We start from the raw sequence: 19,545 nt of genomic DNA on the forward strand, positions 1-19,545 counted from the left end.
TCTGGGTGGCGGGCGGAGGGAGGTAAAGGGCAGGGAAACGTTAAGTATGGGCTTTGCTGCATTCACTCATTCGTTTTTCAAATACGAAATGAATGCCTGCATTCCAGGTTCTTTGCTAAACGATGAGGAATACGCGATAACAAAGCCAGACAAGATCCTTGCCCTCACGGGGTTCCGGTCTAGTGAGGGAGACTGATAAGCAGATAAGTGACACAAACATTGCTTTCAGGTAGTGACAAATACCAGAAAGAAAGGAACGTGTGAAGCAATGGAGGGTGTTAGGAACCGACGGTCAGAGAGGGCCCCTTCAAGGCGGGAACATTTAAGCTGAGACTTGGAGAATGATGAGAAGCTGTTTTACAAGGATTTGGGGGCAGAACCTTCCAAGCAAGGGGAGCAGAATGAATAAAGGCTCCGCCATGAGGAAGAGATTGATGTACCAGGAGCTGAAATGACACCTCTGGTGGGAGGTGCCTGCAGAAGGGGAGGCTAGAAGGTGAGACTTGCCAGAGACTGTGGGCTGAGGTTTCTCCTTGGTATATGGCGGAGAGTGGAGAAAGGGAGGTTATGAAGATGATCCAACCTTCCTCATCCTCACGCTCCTCTGCCAGCCTGTGGTGTGTGGTCAGTCAGGCTGCCTTGCCTCGGTTGCAAAGACAGCACTCCGTGGCCTGCAACTCTGTCACCTCCTAGAGCACCCCAGTTTTTCTGTTTTCAACTAACAAAGTTCGAGGCTAGTCTTGAAGATTAATACTACAACCCAACAGGCCACTGACCAGAACAAGCTGGACTCAAATGTTCAGGGGAAAGTGGAAAAAATACCTGGAGGGCCTAAATCCAGCAGCTTCTCATGTACCTTATGCTCCTGTGGGCATGCCCCTGTGACAGGTTCCTGGCAATACCTAACTCCCTGGGACTAGTCACTCTTTATTGAGCACTTCCTGTGTGTTAAGAGTTAGTGCTGGGCTCAGTGGTCTACTTGTATTCTCTCATTTATTTAATTCTGATAACAGCCCTGTGAGGCAGTGGATCAGTTAGGATTACAAATAACAGAGATCCAAAATAGCAGGATCTTTTTTTTTTTTTAAAGATTTTATTTATTTATTTGACAGAGAGAGACACAGCGAGAGAGGGAACACACGCAGGGAGAGAGGGAGAAGCAGCCTCCCCGCTGAGCAGGGAGCCCAATCAATGCGGGGCTCGATCCCTGGACCCTGGGATCACGACCTGAGCCGAAGGCAGATGCCCAATGACTGAGTCACCCAGGCGCCCCCAAAATAGCAGGATCTTAACCAAGATGTAAGTGTATATCTCAAGATAATATGTGCAGGTGGGCTGGAGGTAGGCAGCCTATGTCAGGACTGGTGTGGCAGCCCTAACCCACAAAGTCAACAGGGACCCAGGCTCTTCCTAGCCTGCTGCTCCACCACCATTCAAGTGCTATCTCAGGATCCCAAAACAAGGAGTAGGATTTAACCATACATGCTGATTTTTAAAATTTTAATCAAATGGGAATACTACATACAACTTTATCTTCATAAATTTGAAGTTGTAGATGAAAGGGATGATTTCCTAGAAAAAACTATCAAAATTTAGTCAGGATGACATGGAAATTCTGAATATCTAATATCCCACCAGAGAAATTATAAAAATAAATATTTTTATGTTCTATTTTTTAAAGCTTTATTTATTTATTTGAGAGAGAGAGAGCACAAGTGGGAGGGACAGAGGGAGAGAGAGAATCCCAAGCAGACTCCATGCCAAGCACAGAACCCGATGCTGGGCTGATTTCATGACCCTGAAATCAGGACCAGAGCCAAAACCCAAGAATCAGTTGCTCAACTGACTGAGCCACCCAGGTACCCCTTATGTTCTTCTTTTTTTTTAGATTCCATTTATTCATTTGAGAGAGCGAGAGAGAGAGCACAAGGGGGGGCAGGGGGAGAGGGAGAAGCAGACTCCCCGCTGAGCAGGGAGCCTATCGCAGGTGGATCCCAGGCCCCTGGGATCATGACCTGAGTGGAAGACAGATGCTTAACTGACCGAGCCACCCAGGTGCCCCCCTTATATTCTATTTTTTTTAAGTTTTTATTTATTTATTTAACAGAGAGATATACAGCAAAAGAGAGAACACAAGCAAGGGGGAGCTGGAGCTGGAGAAGCAGGCTCCCTGCTGAGCAGGGAACCAGATGTGGGGCTTGATCCCAGGACCCTGGGATCATGACCTGAGCCCAAGGCAGATGCTTAACGACTGAGCCACCCAGGCGCCCCTTTATATTCTATTTTTAATGAAAAAAAACTCTTACTAGGTAGTAATTTAGTTAGGGTATACACTCTGTTTACAATAGAGGTTCAAAATAGCAGTGGCTTAAACTTGGTACCCATTTCTTTCTCACATCACTGTGTGGGTATAAATCCAGGGCTAGTTTGGTGGCTCCACAATCTTCAGGAATCCAGGCACTTTCTGTCTTATTGCTTTGATATCTCTGAGTGTTACTCTCATCTGCATGGTCCACGCCACTATATCCAAATTTCTGTTAGCAGCTGGGAAAAAGAGAATAGGAAGACAGGACCCACCCCTTTCTAGTAAGATAAATACATCACGTCTGCTCACATCTCATTGCCTTCAATTTAATACATGGCCATGCTTAACTGCAGGAGAGGCTGGGAAATCGCTATTCTTTTTTTTTTAAGACTATTTGAGAGAGAGACAGCATAAGCTGGGGTGGGGAGGGGCAGGGGAGAGGGAGAAGTAGACTCCCTGCTGAGTGGGAAGCCTGACATGGGGCTGGATCCCAGGACCCTGAGATCATGACTTGAGCTAAAGGCAGACACTTTAACCAACTAAGCCACCCAGGCGCCCCTACTCCTTATTCTGAATGGCTTTGTGCCCACTGAAAAATTCTTACTGTCAAAGGAGAAAACCGATATTGGGGAACAGCTAGTAGTCTTTTTGCTGCAAATGAGAATAGATGCTCCTTAATATGAGCATGGATATATATCAGGGACAAACAATGGATAATTGTAAATCATTAAAAGTATTTTCATTAAGCAAGACAATAATACCTGTTGTCCTCAATTTTTTACATTGTTTAGAGAATTCTGGACTGAGACTAAGGAAATAATGAGTATAAATTCTGGAAATGAATATAAATCTTCTGGAAAGAAAATCTCGACTTTTATTATTTACAGACTATATTTCCTAGCTAGAAAAACAAACTTAAATAATTTCAGAAAGAAAAGAAGAGCTATTGGGTGGTCAATTTCAAGTCATTGTATACAAATAACTTGTCATCTACCGGCAGTGCCCAATAAAATATATGGTAAGTGTGCCAGTTATTAATTTACTAATAATTTCTCGGCCCACAATACACACATTTTGTCCCGCTTTGTGGTACTAGAGCCTTTCTCCTTTGATAGCCAACTTGATGTTAGTCTTTGCCAATAGAGGGGGATGGAAGAACACTGTAAGTCCACACCTAGAAAAATGGGCTTTCAAGTTCCTTTTTCTCTGTGTAGTTCTCCATGGGGCCAGTAGAGAGAGGGGAGGGAGCCCAGGAGCATCCACTTCACCAGTGTTCACAGAGAGGACTCATGCCCTCCAGCAAATTGTTCAAGCAAATGCTGGAAGGTGGGTGTTTGTATAAATGACTTGCAAATACAGAAAACTGTAAACAATCTAAATGTCCAAGAGTAAGGAACTTTAAATAAAATATGGAACTTCCATACTATGGAATACTATGTAGCCTGCAAAACAGATGCATTTTATTTATACATGGTGATATAGAAAGATATCCTTTTTTTTTTTTAAGATTTTATTTATGGGGGCACCTTTATTTATGGTGGCTCAGATGGCTAAGCATCTGCCTTTGGCTCAGGTCATGATCCCAGGGTCCTGGGATTGAGCCCCGCATATGGCTGCCTGCTCAGCAGGAAGCCTGTTTCTCCCTCTCCCTCTACTGCTCCCCCTGCTTGTGCTCTGGTAAGCAAGAGACCCTGGGATCATGACCTGAGCTGCAGGCAGACGCTTAGCCGACTGAGCCACCCAGGCGCCCTAGAGATATCCTTGATAGACTTTTGAGTCAACAAAACATTACTTACATAGAATTATTCAAATTTATATAAGAAATATTCATGGACATAGAAGTGTAAAAACAGACTAAAATATTAATAATGTTCACTGTGTGGGAAACAAAGGCAGAAGAAAAAATTATTAAATTTACTTTAGATTCTAGAGCCCACTGACAAGTCCTTGAAACAGGGAGAGTGACATTCCTCTAGGGACTCAACTGCCTCAATGTTAAGACTTTGCTAAGGGCAAAAGGCAATCCTAGCCTGAGCACCCCCCCCCCGCCCCCGCCCCAGGATCCTGTAAGTCTACTTTAACATATAAAAATTCCTTTGGGAACTTCCTTTATCTCTAAACCCCCCACGGTACGTGTTGGCAATCATCCCCCAAGCATATGGCTCTCCGATATACATCTGAAGGGTCTCATGACCAAGGTTTTATTAGACGGTCATAAATGACCTTTTCCCAAAAATAGCTAGCCAGCTCAAGGTCCTGGAAACCTTGCTTCCAAAATTCCTTAGAGACTTATGCTATCCCTAACCACCTCCCAACTTGAAAGTATATAAGTATGTAATGGGCCACTCCTCATGACCCCGGTGCAGCTCTTTCTGCCCACGGGTTCTGTCCCTGTGCTTTAATAAAATCACCTTTTTGCACCAAAGATGTCTCAAGAGATCTTTCTTGGCCGTGGGCTTCAAACCCTAACGTCTTTCCTATATCACTCACTTCGGAATGACCTTATTAGGAATATATTTTTTACCTCCAGTTATTTTTGCCTTCAGTTAGTCAACAAATATTGTGCCAGGCACAAATCCAGATGCTAGGAGTAGGGCAGTGAAAACGCTGACCTCACCGAGCTTACAGTCCAGTATTAGGGAACAATTATTACGTAGGTGTGTCAGGTAGTGATAAAAGGAAGAAAAATAAGGTAGGGCAGAAGTATGGCGGCGGGGCGCGGGGGGCGGGGGGGAGGGGGGGAGGCGCCGTATATAGAGTTAGGAAAAGCCAATTGGAGGGAGCGACATTTGAGCATATTGGGGGTGCTAGCTTTGTGGATATAGATAGCTTTATAATTTTCCATACTTCTTAATTTTTTCTACACTAGGCATGCAATAATTGCATAATCAAAACAAATAAAAAGAGAGCTCTTCATATTTCAGGAAAAGATCTGGAGCCACAGATCTGCACTAAAGTAGAGTGTGGGAGCAGGTACAAATGCATGGAAAGGAGAACCCAGAGCTCCCCAGCAGGGACGCCGCCGGCCCGCACAGGAAGCTGCCGGTGGGAGAGCGGGGGGCTCCCCGGGGTCAGCGTCCCCGTGGGCCGCGTCCTGCCGCACGGCCTCGGCCGAGGTGCGAAGACTCGCCGCAGGAGGCTCCGCGTCCCTCACTGGACTGCATTTCCCAGGAGGCTCCACGCCCCGCTAGGAGCGGCTAAAGACTTTGGCGAGGGCGGGGCCAAGAAGCTGGAAATTAGTATCCCGGGGCCGAGCAGCGCGCTGGCCTTCGGCCCTCCGCCCTCCACCCACTCGAGGAAAGAACCGGAGGCGGAAGGAAGAGTCCATTCTCAGCGGATCCCTTCCGGCGTATGGCGCACTCTACTCGTAGCTGGGCCAGACGCCGTGTCGGCCCAACAAACCAGCCTTGGCTTTCCCTTTCCGCCCTTCACGGACCAGCAGGGCAGAGAAATGTGAAAGAACGAGTCTAGAAGCGAACCTCAGCTTGGGGGCACAGGTGGGCGCCGCTGCCTCCTGATTGGCCAACTCTAGGAATTCTCCCCGTTCATTGGCTATCCGTCAGGGAGAAGGCGGACTCAATGGGCGAAGGGCTTTCTGGGCGTGTAGTTCGAGTGCTTGCTGCGGCGCATGCGCTGTGTTGTTTCCCGGCGAGCCACGCGCGAACTTCCGGCGCGGGGAGCTGGCGGCGGAACTAGGAACGCCTGGGCAGTTGTGGGCGGTGTGTGTCTCGGGGGCGGGACTGGCGACGCGGAGCTCCGAGAGCCAGCGCTGGGCTGCGGGTGGCAGGGGCCAGCGCCCCGAGACAGAGGCCGAAGGTGGCGCGCGCTGCTGGGAAGTGCTGGGGGTGGGGTCACCTGCTCCCGCCGTGCCCGCCCGCCGCTTCTCAGCTGAGCGCAGGCGAGGCTGCTGGGGTCGGAGCGCGGTGCTCCGGCCAGGTCCGCGTTCCCGCTCGCCGCGTCCTGCCGAGCGACCCTGGTGAGTCCCTGGTCCTGTCCGAGCGGAGCCTTCTCCTCGGTCACTGGAGGATGAGAATGGAGCGCGTACCTTTCAGGGGTGTTGTGAGGAGTGGAAGAATAAAGTAAAGTGCTTAGTGTGTAGTGGAGAAGGACTGGAAACAAGCTGAATGCCTCACTCGGGTACCTGTTAAGAAACTGGAGCGCATCCACACCGTGCAATCTCCCAGAGTGGCTAATGAAGAAGCATTGTTAGGTGGAAAAGCAAGATACAAAATAGTATGTGCAGTAAGACCTCATTTATGTAAAACACACAAAAACACTTATTTTTTCCCGTTTCTATGGATACATTTTCAGTGAATGGACAGGGAAAAGTCCAGGAGGTCACATGTCATACTGTTTATGGAGGGGGGGTGCAACTGCATTTGGAAGGGAGTTTCTATTTTATGTGTTTCTGTATTAAGTCCCCCTGCCTTTTTTGTTATAACGGTCTGTGTCACTTTTTTTGTTGAAACAAAAGAGCAATTAAAGAAGATTTCAAAATATATACTTTTCAGGACTATTGTAAGGAGTAGCAATGTAAGGTACAAATATGTGTCACTCATTCGTATGTACCTGTGGATAAATGGCTTAGCCTGGTGTCTGTGAGCTCTTTGTTGACACCCCAGGGCCAAGATGTGTTTTGGAATTCAGAAGTTTTCAGATTTGACGAAAGTAATACGGTACACATGGTATATCAAGTAACTCCACCAGCAGAATCTGCAGCAATACTCAATAATCAAATGTATTAATTACCTTTTTTTTTTACTGAAGTGTAATACGCATACAGAAATACACATGGTAAGTACAGCTTGGTGAATATTTACAAGCTGAAGAAATACATAAATATTTTTGCTGTAAAACATAGAAACATTTATGTTAAGTGAGATAAAGGGAGATTATGAATATGCTCACATCAGTAGGCCAGGTAGTAAAAACCTGGCAGTTTTGGATTTTAAAGCTGAGAATAAGGGGCTGTAGACCTGTATTTGTAGTCACACGAGCAAGGCATTATGGAAGAGCCTAAAAAAGACTTCAGGGCCAGGAAAGGACAGGAGCAGGCTGGCGGTGTTTGCTCATTTACTGCCCCCCTCCTGCTTTTTGCTCTTTCCCCAGGAATACGTGTCCAGATGTCCACCTGGCTGCCACAGGGGATCCCTTTGGGAGACTGAAGGACAGGCTCCCAGGCCAAGGTTGAGGCCAACCAGTCCTGAGCTTTAGGCCAGGGGAATGGCAGCACCCCTGGAGCCTCAGGACGAGGCCCCTGGGGAGGGAGAAGGGCTGCTGATTGTGAAGGTGGAAGATTCCTCCTGGGAGCAGGACTCTGCCCAGCAAGAAGACAACAGGGATTCTGAGGTCTGTCGCCAGCGCTTTCGGCATTTTTGCTATAGGGATGTGGGCGGGCCCCATGAGGCCTTCAGTCAGCTCTGGGAGCTCTGCTGCCGCTGGCTGCGGCCTGAACTGCGCACCAAGGAGCAGATCCTGGAGCTGCTGGTGCTGGAGCAGTTCCTGAGTGTGCTGCCCGGAGGCGTCCAGGACTGGGTTCGAGAGCGGTGTCCAGGGAGTGGCGAGGAGGCCGTTGCCTTGGTGGAGGTCCTGCAGAAACAGCCAGTGAAAGCATGGCCGCAGGTGAGCGTCCCCTCCCACACCCAGAGGCACCTGGCTGGTACCTGGCTGAAGAGAGGTGGCCATCTCCATATAAACAAGTCCTCCAGGGGTGGTGGGGGTGCAGAGCCAGAGGGAGCATCAACAGGAGTGCATCATAACAAGTGTTGCCTTTCTGGAAGACACTGTCCAAATGAATCTGGTTTCTTTTTGGTGGCTTTGGAGGGCAGCAGCAGGACCAAAGTGGGCATGTTCCAGGAAGGCAGTTGTAGCTCCACACAGGTTCTGCAAATGTTTTTTTATGTTCTGCTGTAGGCCAGGCCCTGGGGATACAGTCATGTGTAATGAGAGCAGCAGAGTAGGTATGAGAAGGTAGCTGTCCATGTGAACCCTGCTCTCTGTGGGGTGTTGGATTCTTGACCCTGGGGAAGGTGCTAATGAGTGGCTGGGGTGTGGAGTTCCGCCCTTGGCATGGAGGTCTGCCCCCACACCCCCTTACTAAGTGGCTCTGTGATTTGGCCTTTGGGAGCTGTTCTTGCCTCATGCTTGATCAGGGAGTGTCTGTGGGCACACAGCACTGCCTGGTGTCACCTTCTCCTCTGGATGTTTCTGGGACCCCATGTGGATCTCCTTCCCCACCCCCCTGCATCCTGAGGGACGTGTCCTGTGTCTCCTTCCCAGGGATTAAGCTCTGTCTCCCCCATCTGGTCTCGGTGCTGATGAGCATGTTGTGGTTCCTGCACAGGAAGTGCCCTCAGAGGACGTGGAACCTGAGGCTACAGTCCAGGGACCCCAGGCCAAGGGGCTTCCCATGAAGGTGGGGGCACGAAGCTGGCCACGTGTACCTTGGGAGCAGCACAGCCATGGTGGTGAGTAAGCTTGTAGGCACAGATCACTGAGCAGGGGCTTGGGTCCTTCCAGGGCGTTGCCCTCAGGGTAGCAGGAAGGATATTTCTTTCTTTCTTTCTTTCTTTTTTTTAAAGATTTTATTTATTTATTTGACAGAGACACAGCGAGAGAGGGAACACAAGCAGGGGGAGTGGGAGAGGGAGAAGCAGGCTTCCCGCAGAGCAGGGAGCCCGATGCGGGGCTTGATCCCAGAATCCTGGGACCATGACCTGAGCTGAAGGCAGATGCTTAGCGACTGAGCCACCCAGGCGCCCCCGAAAGGGTATTTCTGTTGTAGGAAGCCTAGGAATGTGTGTGCATGTACATGTGTGAGAGCTCACTCCTGGCCTGGGCTGGTCTCTGTGAACCTCTGTTCTTTTCCTTCAGCCCAGCTTCCTGCTCTTAAAGAAGGGAGTACCAGAGAGACAACCGATACCTGCTTTACCTCTGAGGCCCATGTGAGTCACCAGTCCATTTGTCCCCTCTGAGGCCCTCGGTGCTGTCGAGTCCCTAAAATGGGCCTTGTCTTTTCATCAAGGCCTCTTCCATCCATCCTGGTCCTGCCTGGACGTATCCTGTTCCCCATCCCAAGGGGGAGTCCAGAGTGGCAGTCCTGAGCCAGGTTGTTTGTGTGTTTTGTTTTGTTTTTTTAAACCTCATTCTAGGGACCTGTGACATTTGGAGACATTCCTTTCTATTTCTCCCGGGAAGAGTGGGGGTCTCTGGACCCTGCTCAGAGGGAACTCTTTTGGGACATAAAGCGAGAGAACTCCCGGAATGTTGCCCTGGGTAAGCAGTGGGTGCCCTTGGGGTCCTTGGCTCCTCTGAACTGGAAGCAACAGCCTTCTTGGGGGTCCCGGTGACAGAGGGTGGGCGCAAGCAGGCCGTACACCCCCGTATGTCCCTGCTGGAATCCTCAGTCTTTCTATCCCCTCCTTAGCTGGCTGGAAAGTGGGCTTTCGCTGGTTTTTTCCAAGAGCCCTGGGTGATTTTCCGTTTGTCTCAGTGTTCATTTTTCTTTGCTTTTGAGTGTGTGTTACCATAAGATGGGTGCTTGCAACATGTCAGCACTGTGCTGAGCTCTCATACGGGCATTTTCTTGTGATTCTCACAACCTGCTGCATAGAGGTGTAGTCCCGGTTCACAGATGAGGGATCTGAGTCTCAGAGAGGTCAACGGACACTGAAGGGGCTGAGCTGGGGCTCTGTACAGTAGTTGTGAGGTCCCCTTAGCCCCACGAAGAGGGGTTGACAGAACACCCGTTGTCCGCGTGCCAAGGCCCGGGCTCTGCTCTTCGGAGGCCTCCCTCCTGGAGCTCCTCTCTTCATTAGAGCCTTTCTGAGCACTGTCTGGGGATCGTCTCATTTAATCCACATGACACAGTGGGCAGGCTGGGATCATTCCCTGTCCAAATCTGTTGTTGAGTTTAAGGGACAAAAGCTTGTGGAATAAGAGCAGCCACATTGGCTGAACCCATGTAGGTTCTCAGTTTCTGGTAAGAAATACTGAGGGTTTGGATAACTTGCAAACTACCTGAATTTATTCAGTTTTGGAGTTTGAATAGCCAAGGTTCAGAGGGTGGGACATGGGATGCCAGTGTGGACACGGCATGGAAGTGTTGGGCGTATAATTAGTAAGTGTCTATGCAGCGCATCAGCCCAGATGGACCCTAGGCCTCTGCCTCTGAAGTGTTTCTCCGTCAGCAGTTTATCATGTCCCTATTTTATGGGCGAGGAAACTGAGGCTGGGGTCCTGTGCCGCCCTGGGCTTTCTGGACCTGAGTCCTGTTTCTGCCTTGCCCCAGCTCTGGTCCCGGAACCCAGCGGAACTGAAGAGGCCGCCCCCTCTCGGCTTGCAGGTGTGGGGCTCCAGAGCCCAAGCGAGCGATCCGGGCTGGAGGAGGCGGTGACGGCGCTGCCGGGCCAGGCCGGCGGCGGCGGCGGCAGCGGGCGCGGCGACGTGACTGTGTCCTGGAACCCCGAGGAGCCCGAGGCCTGGGACGGCGAGGCCCGGCCGGGGGCGCCCGTGGGCCGCGCGGTGGGGGCGCGGAGGGGGCGGCCGCCCGCGCGCCGGCGGCCGCTGCGAGACCTGGCAGCCGAGAAGCCGCACAGCTGCGGCCAGTGCGGCAAGCGCTTCCGCTGGGGCTCGGACCTGGCGCGCCACCAGCGCACGCACACGGGCGAGAAGCCGCACAAGTGCCAGGCGTGCGAGAAGAGCTTCCGCAGCTCGTCGGACCTGCTGCGCCACCAGGGCGTGCACACGGGCCAGAAGCCCTTCTCCTGCTCCCAGTGCGGCAAGAGCTTCAGCCGCAGCGCCTACCTGGCCGACCACCAGCGCATCCACACGGGCGAGAAGCCCTTCGGCTGCAGCGAGTGCGGCAAGAGCTTCTCGCTGCGCTCCTACCTGCTGGACCACCGGCGCGTGCACACAGGCGAGCGGCCCTTCGGCTGCGGCGAGTGCGACAAGAGCTTCAAGCAGCGCGCCCACCTCATCGCCCACCAGAGCCTGCACGCCAAGATGGCCCAGCCTGTGGGCTGAGGGCTGGCGAGGGCCCTGCGGCCAACCCGGAGTGGGGGCTGGGGGGGATGGTGTCCCCAGGGCGAAGCAGCCACAGGCCCCCGGTGTTCTCTCTCCCCATCTGCGGCCTCCATCCTGGCTGCCTGCCCCGCCTCGCCCCTAGGCCTAGCCTACACTCCCAGGGAATGGAAAGTCCCCACCACCTCGCGGCCATTCCCCTTCTTGCTTCCCGGGTTTCTCTTGTCCTTTGGCTTCCTGGTGCCCCAGCACATTCCTGGCCCGTGGCCTCAGCGTGGGAGAAAGGCCTGGGCGTCAGGGAAGTGTGAGGACTCTGGCAGGGCCTGGGGTCCCCCACCCCCCGGCCTTGCTTGCCCCATGGCTCTTTGTTGCCGGCCATGTCAGCTGAGTCCGTGGGCCGGGCCCTCTGCCCTGCCAAGCTGTGCCTTCTGGTGGGTGTGGAGGACAGGCCTTGACCTGCAGGATGCTTCTGGGTTCTGGGAGGGACAGCCCATCCCTGGGAGGATCTGGGTCCTGGGTGTGGCCACGGGCTTTCCAGCCCCATCCCTCCCCATTTCCAGGCCGTGACCACTTTGCCCCGCCTGGAGACATGGAAACTGCCTGCCTCTGCTCGAAGCTGACTTGCCCCCAAGCGAGTCCCTGAGAGCGACCCCTGCCAATCTGGTGTGGGTGGGGGCAGCTCCAGGGACAGGAAGCCCACACTGAAGACCAAGGACAGGGCTGGTGGAGGCTGGCTGCTCCCCGCTGCTCCCCTCTCCAGAGGTGTGGGGTTTGTGATACTTAACACTAGCACTCTGTTAGCGCTTTGTCGCTGACTCCCTAAGCACTGCATTCCATGGTGCCGTCCGCATTGTCTGCAGATGGGCATTTGCAGGGACAGACCACAGGCTCTCCAAAGGAGCTCAGCTCTGCTGGTCTCAAACGGGCAGCAGAAGATGTTGAATAAATAACGGAAACTTCCTCTAGGCTGTTCTGTTCTTAATGTGGTTGCTGGGTGGGGGTACTGGAATTCATGTCTCTCCGCCTCCTGGTTTGGTGCTGCCCGGGGTACTGGTGCTGGGTCGTCACCAGGTGGAGCCACATTCTTGGCTTCCAGGTTGGCTGGGCTGCAAAGAACAGCAGTGAGTCTCAGGACTCTCATTGGCCTGTGTCAACCAGTGTGAGCTGTGGACCAGGGGCAGCTCAGGATGGGACAGCTGGAGGCACCCCTCGCCACCGGGCAGGACAACGCGGGAGCTGAGCAGGTCATTGCCAGGCCACTCCTTTTCTCCTCAATGGCGACCTGAAGAAACAGGCTTGGGTGTGGGGTGACTGGTGGGGGGCACGGTGTGCTCTTGCTGCTCAAGGAGATCCAGAACTCTAAGCTGGTCCCTCTGCTCAGATCCCTTAGCGGGAGTGGACTCCTGGGTCAGAATGGACCCTGCCCATTCCCCACCCAGCCCTTGACATCTCACCCCTCGCCTGCCAAGGCCTCCGACTGGAGCCTGCACAGAGCTGGTGGGTGCATGGTCAGAGGTCCTTACATCCCCATGGAGCCCTTCCCAGTTTGCCTGGTAGTAGCCTCACTGGACTGCCTATAGTGTGGTGGGGGCAGGTGGCGACAGAACTTTCTGTCCCTTAGTCTGTGCGCCAGTCTCTCTGGCTCCAGGGCCCTTCCTCAGCCAGCCCCCCATTTAACACTTGCTTCGTCCTGAGCTCGCTATGATGGACCCCATTTCCTGGATGAAGCAACTGGGGCCCCATTGTGGACAGATGACTCCAGTTGGGGTTTCTGTCTGTGAGACAGCACCCGTCACCACTCCTCGTACCCTTGTGCTCAAGGCTACAGTGTGCACATGTGTGGGTGGTGTGGGTGCTGTGCAGGAGTGAGTAGGGGTGGTGAGAGCCCTGCATGGATTTTTTTGGTGCTGGTGGCTGGCTCAGAAGGGAGACACTCCTGTGTAACGAGATCAGATAGGAGGTGGGCCAAGAGCTAAGAAGAGGATTGGGCATAAACTCCTGGCTCAGGTGGGGGCATGCCAATGCCAGCCAGGAAGTAGCCCGCTGGAGCCGGAGAACAGGACAGGGACTGAAGCAGTGGGGGCCCAAGACCCAGGGTTCCAGGGAAGGAGCAGAGTCCAGCTCAGCTCATAAACAGAGCTGATAGGACAGGGCTCAGGGAAAGGGCAAGTACTGGGACCTGGGGCATCAGCATCAGGGCCAGGGGTAAGCTCGGTGCTCAGAGGAAGACCCCACCTGGCCCCCATGGCCTTCCTGGTGGTTGGGACCCTGCAGGTGGCCTTGCAGATGGGAGATGCTCAACAGAGTCTGGAAACAAAGGTAGGGAGAGGTGCTGCCTGGTCCAGCCCATTCCTGGCTCTCAGCTGAGCCCCACCCCAGCCTGACTCTGGTCTTGCCTCCCCAGGGGAAGTATGGCTTGCAGGGTCCAAGGGTGGCCCTGACACTCAGGAGCCCTGACATGTCAGCCTCTAAAGTCACTGTCCTAGAGGGCGTGTTCTGGACCCTGGGCTTTGAGAGCTGTCAGAGGAGGGAGGCCTCTGTCCAGGTGAGTCCTCACCTGCCTCCCACCCTCACCCTCATCGCAGCACGCACACCTAGCCCCACCCTGGGGCCTCCCTGGACTCAGGCCCGGCTTTTGCTCTTGCCCTAGGGCTTCCTTGGGGAGCTGGCTGGGTTCTGGGAGCAGCTGGATGCCCTTGGGGGCCCCCAGTGGGCAGCTGAGGCAGCCCCAGCAGCTGGTCCGGGAGCTGAGCCGCTGTAGGGCCCTGTGGGCCTGCCCCAAAGTTTTCCTGCTGCTCTCAGTGCTCGGTGAGTGGGCTGGGCAGGGACACCGGTTGTGGGATGTCACAAAGCAGGGGTGGGGGTGGGCAGGAGGGCCAAGACCTCCCCTCCAGGCCAACGTGCGGTTTCTCCACCTAGCTGCCCCTGAGCCCGGAGCCTTCCTCACTGGTCTGAGCCAGCTCTGTGGCCAATATCCTCACTGGTCTCTGCTGCAGCTGCTGATGGAGGTGGGGGTTCCAGATGGGGGGGGTCCCTGGGAGGGGGGCTGTGCCACTCACTTCCCCTGGCTCTGCTGTGCTCTCCTGAACCTGCTTGACAGTTCAAGTCACTCACATGCCCCCGCCCCCATTCATTGTACAGATGACTCTTTATTTCTGTGCATGAGGTATCAGCCTCGAGCCCTTGCCTCCCACGCCACCCGTGCCCCTCCTCACAACCCGCTCAAGATCCCCCAGACACTCCCAGCTGCTTCTCAGCTCCATGCCTTTGCCCACGCCACTCCCTCTGGCTTGCCCTCCTGTTGTCCCAGCCAGCCTCACACATTCCCTTCCAGGCTGTCAGTGATGCCCTTCCTTGAGCTCCCCGAGTCAGCGCCTATACTTCTGCCCAGCCCCGTTCACACTCACACAGACGGTGACTGTCCCGTCAGACTGCAGGTCCCTAGAAACCAGAGTGACGAACCATCCAGTTCTGGTCTGGGCTCAAGGCCCAAAGGTCTCACTGGGCAGTTGGGTGGCCACTGGTGACCCTGGAGGTGAAGGGTGGGCCCTGGCTCCACTCCACAGCTTTCCCCAGCCTGGTGCCCTCCACAGGCGGTACCTACCCTGTGAACCTTCCCAGATAGTCCCCAACCTGCTCTAGGGAGCACCCCAGCTCTGTGCACATGGATCCCTGGAGTGGGGAGTGGTGTGGTTAATGGCATGGCCACTATCCACTTAAGGACATCCATGTCCAGGGAAGCCCATGACACTGAACCTGAATTAGGACACCTCCTTCGTGCCCTCCCCTTCTTTTGTCTGTCTTCTGCTCCCTCCATTCTGGCAGGGGACCCCAAAGAGATTGCAGTAGCCATGAGCTAGCCAGGCTGTTCCCTGAAGCCAGTGTCCTGTTCCCTCCCCAAACTGCACCCCTATGGAGCAGGCCCCTTGGGGTTCTCTGGTTCCACCCCCCCAGGTCTTCTACAGGACAGCCAAAGAGTCAGAGGCCACCTGCTGCCCAGTCCTCCGGAGCTCCTTGTGGGGTGCACTGTGCCTGGGGGATGTGGAACCCTGGGAGCACCAGGTGAGGGGAACGGGGTGGGGTGACAGCAGTTGCGAGGGGGCAGAGGCTCAGGGAGACCTGAGATGGGGGAACGTGAGGAGCTGGGAGGTTCTCAGGCCACTCTGAATGCTCCTTAACTTGTCTGTAGCCGGAACCCAGCCCCAGTGCTCAGTATGACCTGTCCAGGACCAGAGCCGCTCTCCTCCTATCTGTGATCGAAGGCCGGCCTGGGGTCCAGCATGATGTGGAGGTGCTGGGGGGCCTGTGCCAGGCCCTGAGCTTCAAGACCACCCTAAGGACAGACCCTACGGCCCAGATGAGGTGAAGGCCAGAGTTCTGGTGGTGCTCTGAGGGAAGGCCCCCCCCCCCCCCCCCCCCCCCCCGCCAGGACCTGAGTGACTCTCCGGGGCTTCTCACCCCGTCTGGCTTCCGTCCTTTCTGCTGCATGCATGCGGAGCTTACCTCCCGGACTCCTGCAGCCTCCTCCCCGCTGTTTCTCCACTCCTCTGCTCCAGGCCCCAGCTGGACCCTCCAGCTTTTCCTGGGAGGGTCTCAGCTCCCTTCCCAGACACCTGTCAGCTCATTGCCCTCCCCTCACGCCTCTTCACTTTTCGGAGCATTTTCCCTGCCCTGGCCAAAGTCCCAGCTGCAAGAGGCTGGACCACACGTCACCTCCAGTTAGGCCATGCCAGCTTTGCGGTAGGGGGGTTAGAAAAAGGACTTCCTCTGTGGGCCTGAGGCTGGCAGGAGGTGGGAAGGAGGATGGGCAGGGCCTGGACAAGCCTCCCTGGAGGACCACCAGGCACTGGGGAGGCCAAGGCCCGGGCCCAGGCCTCAATCTCGTCCCCACCCCAGGCTTTCCAGGAGGAGATGGCCCAGTTCCGAGAGTGCCTAGACACCCATGGGGTCCCCGTGAGCTGTGCGCTTGTGGCCCTCATGGCCCCTGGGGGGCCACAGGGGCAGCTGCTGGGGGCAGACGGGCAGGAGGTCCAGCCAGAGGTGCTGGTGCAGGAGCTGAGCCACCGCAGGGCCCTGGAGGGCTGCCCCAAGATCTTCCTGCTTCAGGCTTGCAGTGGAGGTGAGTGGGGCCCGCCCCCCGAAGGCCAGGCCAGGTCTTGGCCTCCCACCTGCCTCCTCCTGCTCTAGCTTTGCACACGCAGCCCTCAGCCTCCCAGGACTTGCTGTCCACCTTCTCCAGGAGGGCCTCAGCACTGGCACTTCGCCTGTGCCATCTTCTAGCCTCTCCTAGAAGTTAGGTCCACCAACTTGAGCGCTTCACCCTCAGCACATGCCGTTCCGTGCTCTGAGTGCTTCCAGCCTGGCAGGCCTGCCCTGGCATTCTGGGGGCTGGGCTGTGGACCCCTGGGGGCACCCCTAGGTATCTGCTGAGCAAAAGGATCTGCGTATCTCCCCCCACCTCCAGGGAAGAGGGATGCCAGTGTGGGGCCCAGAGCGCTCCCCTGGTTCCAGCGCGCTGGCTGCGGGCATCACCAACCACCCCCTCGCATGCTGATGTTCTCCAGATCTATGCTGAAGCCCAGGGTGGGTGTGCCTTCCTTCTGGAGCCTGGGCTTGGGCAGGACTGGTGGGAGGGCTGTCCGCCGTGCCTTTCCAGGGCTCTGACCTGGGGTCCTGCTGCTACCTGCATCCTCTTTGCCAAGAGAATGGGAAGGAAAACCTTCCTAAACTGCAAGGGCCTTTGAAAATCGAGGGCTTCTGCCGCTACTTGAGCCTCAAAACAACCCTGGAGGCAGGAAGGTGAGATAGCTTTTCTAGGTTCACCCAGCTGGTAGGTGGCAGAGCTGAGATTTGAGTTTTTTTGTTGTTGTTGAGAGCTGAGTTTTGATTTGCCTTTTCTGCCCTGGGCTCCTTCCACTAACTGCCCTGTGTGCCCTTGAGTCAGACTTGGGGGGACCTCTGGGGCTGGTAGAGTCCCAGGATACTGGGTAAATGCAGTTGATCCTTCTTGCAGGCAGCTCCTCCAGGGGCCCCCACTCTGGGGAGCTCTGACCAAGCGGACATCCTGATGGTCTATGCAGCTGCCGAGGGTAAGGCGACGGGTCATCAGGAAAGCCTGCTACACAGGGTATCCTGGCTGGACATGCATGCCAAGGGCCTGGAGTGGCTTTAGGGGGGCCAGGGCTGGGCAGGTGGGGCACAGGGGCACCAGCTCAGTTGCAGTTAAGCCATCTTCCTTCCATATTTATGATTTATAATAATAGTAACGACGGTGAGCTCACAATGAGGGCTGACTGTGCTGAGCGCTGTAAATTCCATGAGGGATATGACTCAGGCCCCTGCTCAGGGCCCGGCCAGCACAGGGTAGGTTCGCAGTGAATGTGTGTTCCATATTCGGTCAAATTATATATTCACCCCACAAATATCAAGCAACAAGTTGTTCCAGAAGCCAGAAGTTCCTGCTCTTTGCACCATTCCCTTGCTTGACCCCTGGGGTCTTGTCTGTTTGTAGGCCCATTTCTACCAACAAAGAGCCCCTGGGGGTTGGAAGGTGTGGTGGGGGGCAAGTTTGACACTCTGACCCTGGTCCTCTGGCCTAGGCTTTGTAGCCTATCGGGATGATGAGAAGGACTCGGACTTTATCCAGACTCTGGTGGAGGTCCTCAGAGCCGACCCCAGGGGAGAGCTCCTGGAGCTGCTGACTGAGGTGTGTTGGGGTTAGGGGCAGAGACATAGGGAGAGGGGCAGGATTCATCCTTCTCCCCAACCCTGCTGTTCTGATCGCCTCCCAGACACAGGGCGCCTGGGGCTGGCCAGTGAGAGCCACAGAAGTTACTAGCCGGGTATACTCACTGCCGCGTGGAGGCCACCGCCCACCGCCCACCGCGCAGGGCCCCTGGAGGTTGCAGTCGGGAACAGAGTGAACCAGCAGGGGCTGTGGGCCTCAGGCTTCAGAGTAAGAGTGGGTGGGGTGCCCCTGGTCCCTGCAGGAGGATGTGATTGGCTTGTTTGAATAGTTTTCCAGGCTGGCAGGGAATTGAAGCCCCTCAGACTGAGGACAAGCTGAGGGTGGGGGAACCAGCTGCGTGGGGAGCCTTCCCTGCCGTGTGGGGCGCACATCTGACAGGGGCAGGGGGCTCACGGTTAGGCCCCTGAGGCCCCGTGAGGGCCCACGATGGCAAGGCAGCACTTGAAATTTTAGGGCTTCCCATCCACGGGGCGCTAGGCTGGGTGCCGAGGGACCCGGGAGTCCTGGGCGCAGGCTGAGTGTGGTCCTCGCAGGTCAACCGACGGGTGTGTGAACTGGAGGTGCTGGGTCCCGACTGCCAGGAGCGCCGCAAGGCCTGCCTGGAGATCCGCAGCTCGCTGAGGCGCCGGCTCTGCCTGCAGGCCTGATTGCGCCCGCTGTCGCCCCGGGGTGCCGACCGCGAGTGCCGACCGCGGGTGCCACGGCCCAGCGCCGCCGCCGACTCCATCCCCTCTCCCGGTTCCTCTTCTGTAAATGGGCGCAGCAGCGCGGGCGCGGGGCTCGGGGGGGCGTGCAACGATCGCTGTGCCCGTGAACAGTGCCTGCCCTCAGGGAGGTGACAGAGTGAGAGAGCGCTGGCCAAGTGCCTGGCCCTCCGCAAGGGTGCATTTGTGCTTCCGGGAGCCGGAGGCTGGGCCTTCCCGCGGGCGGAGGGACGGAGGAACCCTGCGCGGCCTTAGGCTGGGCTCGATGTTCCAAGAGGGGGCAGCCGGGGCCCACATCGCTGTCTCAGCTCGCACACCCCGCCGGCGCCCGGGGCTGGGGCCGTGGGAGTGCAGGAGATGCGGTCTCGCCTTCACGCCGGTCAGAGTCCAGTCTGGGAGCACAAGACTGGACAGAGCCCTGCAGGCTCATCGGTGCTGTGATGCGAAAAGCACGCGGGCTGCGGGAGCAGGGGGCAGCCCCTCACCCAACGCGCTCTGGGGCCACGTGGGGGAAGAGCTCCCAAGCCGCCAGTCAGGGTAGGAGCCTGCGCGGCCTCACCGGGGCTCGAACTTGGGGTACAGTTCGTTAGGGCTGTCGTCGCCGAGCCGCCGGGGCTCATTTCCGCGCGGGGACCCAGCTCGCAGCCCCACCCACACAGGGCCCGAGGGGGAGGAGCTCCTCGCCGGTAGGAGCATGCGCATTCCGGCGCACCACGCAGGCGCCTGGACCAGCTTTATAAGAGAAGCTGTGGGATCGTTGTTGGTGG

General features: G+C 55.7%; 1 protein-coding gene across 7 annotated transcripts; it reads left to right on the top strand.

The window, feature by feature from the left end:
* The first annotated feature begins 15 nt into the window (after nucleotides 1-15).
* ZNF213 (zinc finger protein 213) lies at nucleotides 16-12,286 on the top strand. Of its 7 annotated transcripts, XM_064592425.1 has the most exons (9): nucleotides 16-496; nucleotides 1,113-1,299; nucleotides 3,097-3,323; nucleotides 5,175-5,802; nucleotides 7,415-7,927; nucleotides 8,649-8,772; nucleotides 9,179-9,249; nucleotides 9,457-9,580; nucleotides 10,596-12,286. In XM_064592425.1, the coding sequence occupies exons 5-9, from the start codon at nucleotides 7,529-7,531 to the stop codon at nucleotides 11,327-11,329; spliced, it is 1,452 nt and encodes a 483-aa protein (XP_064448495.1). In that variant the 5' UTR covers nucleotides 16-496; nucleotides 1,113-1,299; nucleotides 3,097-3,323; nucleotides 5,175-5,802; nucleotides 7,415-7,528; the 3' UTR covers nucleotides 11,330-12,286. The 7 variants fall into 7 exon arrangements, with proteins under 7 accessions (XP_064448495.1, XP_064448494.1, XP_064448496.1 ...); XM_064592424.1 differs by having other exon boundaries at nucleotides 16-1,299; nucleotides 5,230-5,802; XM_064592426.1 differs by lacking the exons at nucleotides 16-496; nucleotides 1,113-1,299 and having other exon boundaries at nucleotides 2,741-3,323.
* Nucleotides 12,287-19,545: the final 7,259 nt, after the last annotated feature.

The sequence above is a fragment of the Mirounga angustirostris genome, unplaced genomic scaffold, assembly GCF_029215605.1.
Source record: "Mirounga angustirostris isolate CCGP_5_RB_7025 unplaced genomic scaffold, mMirAng1.0.hap1 SCAF_5, whole genome shotgun sequence".
Classification (NCBI taxonomy): Eukaryota; Metazoa; Chordata; class Mammalia; order Carnivora; family Phocidae; genus Mirounga; species Mirounga angustirostris.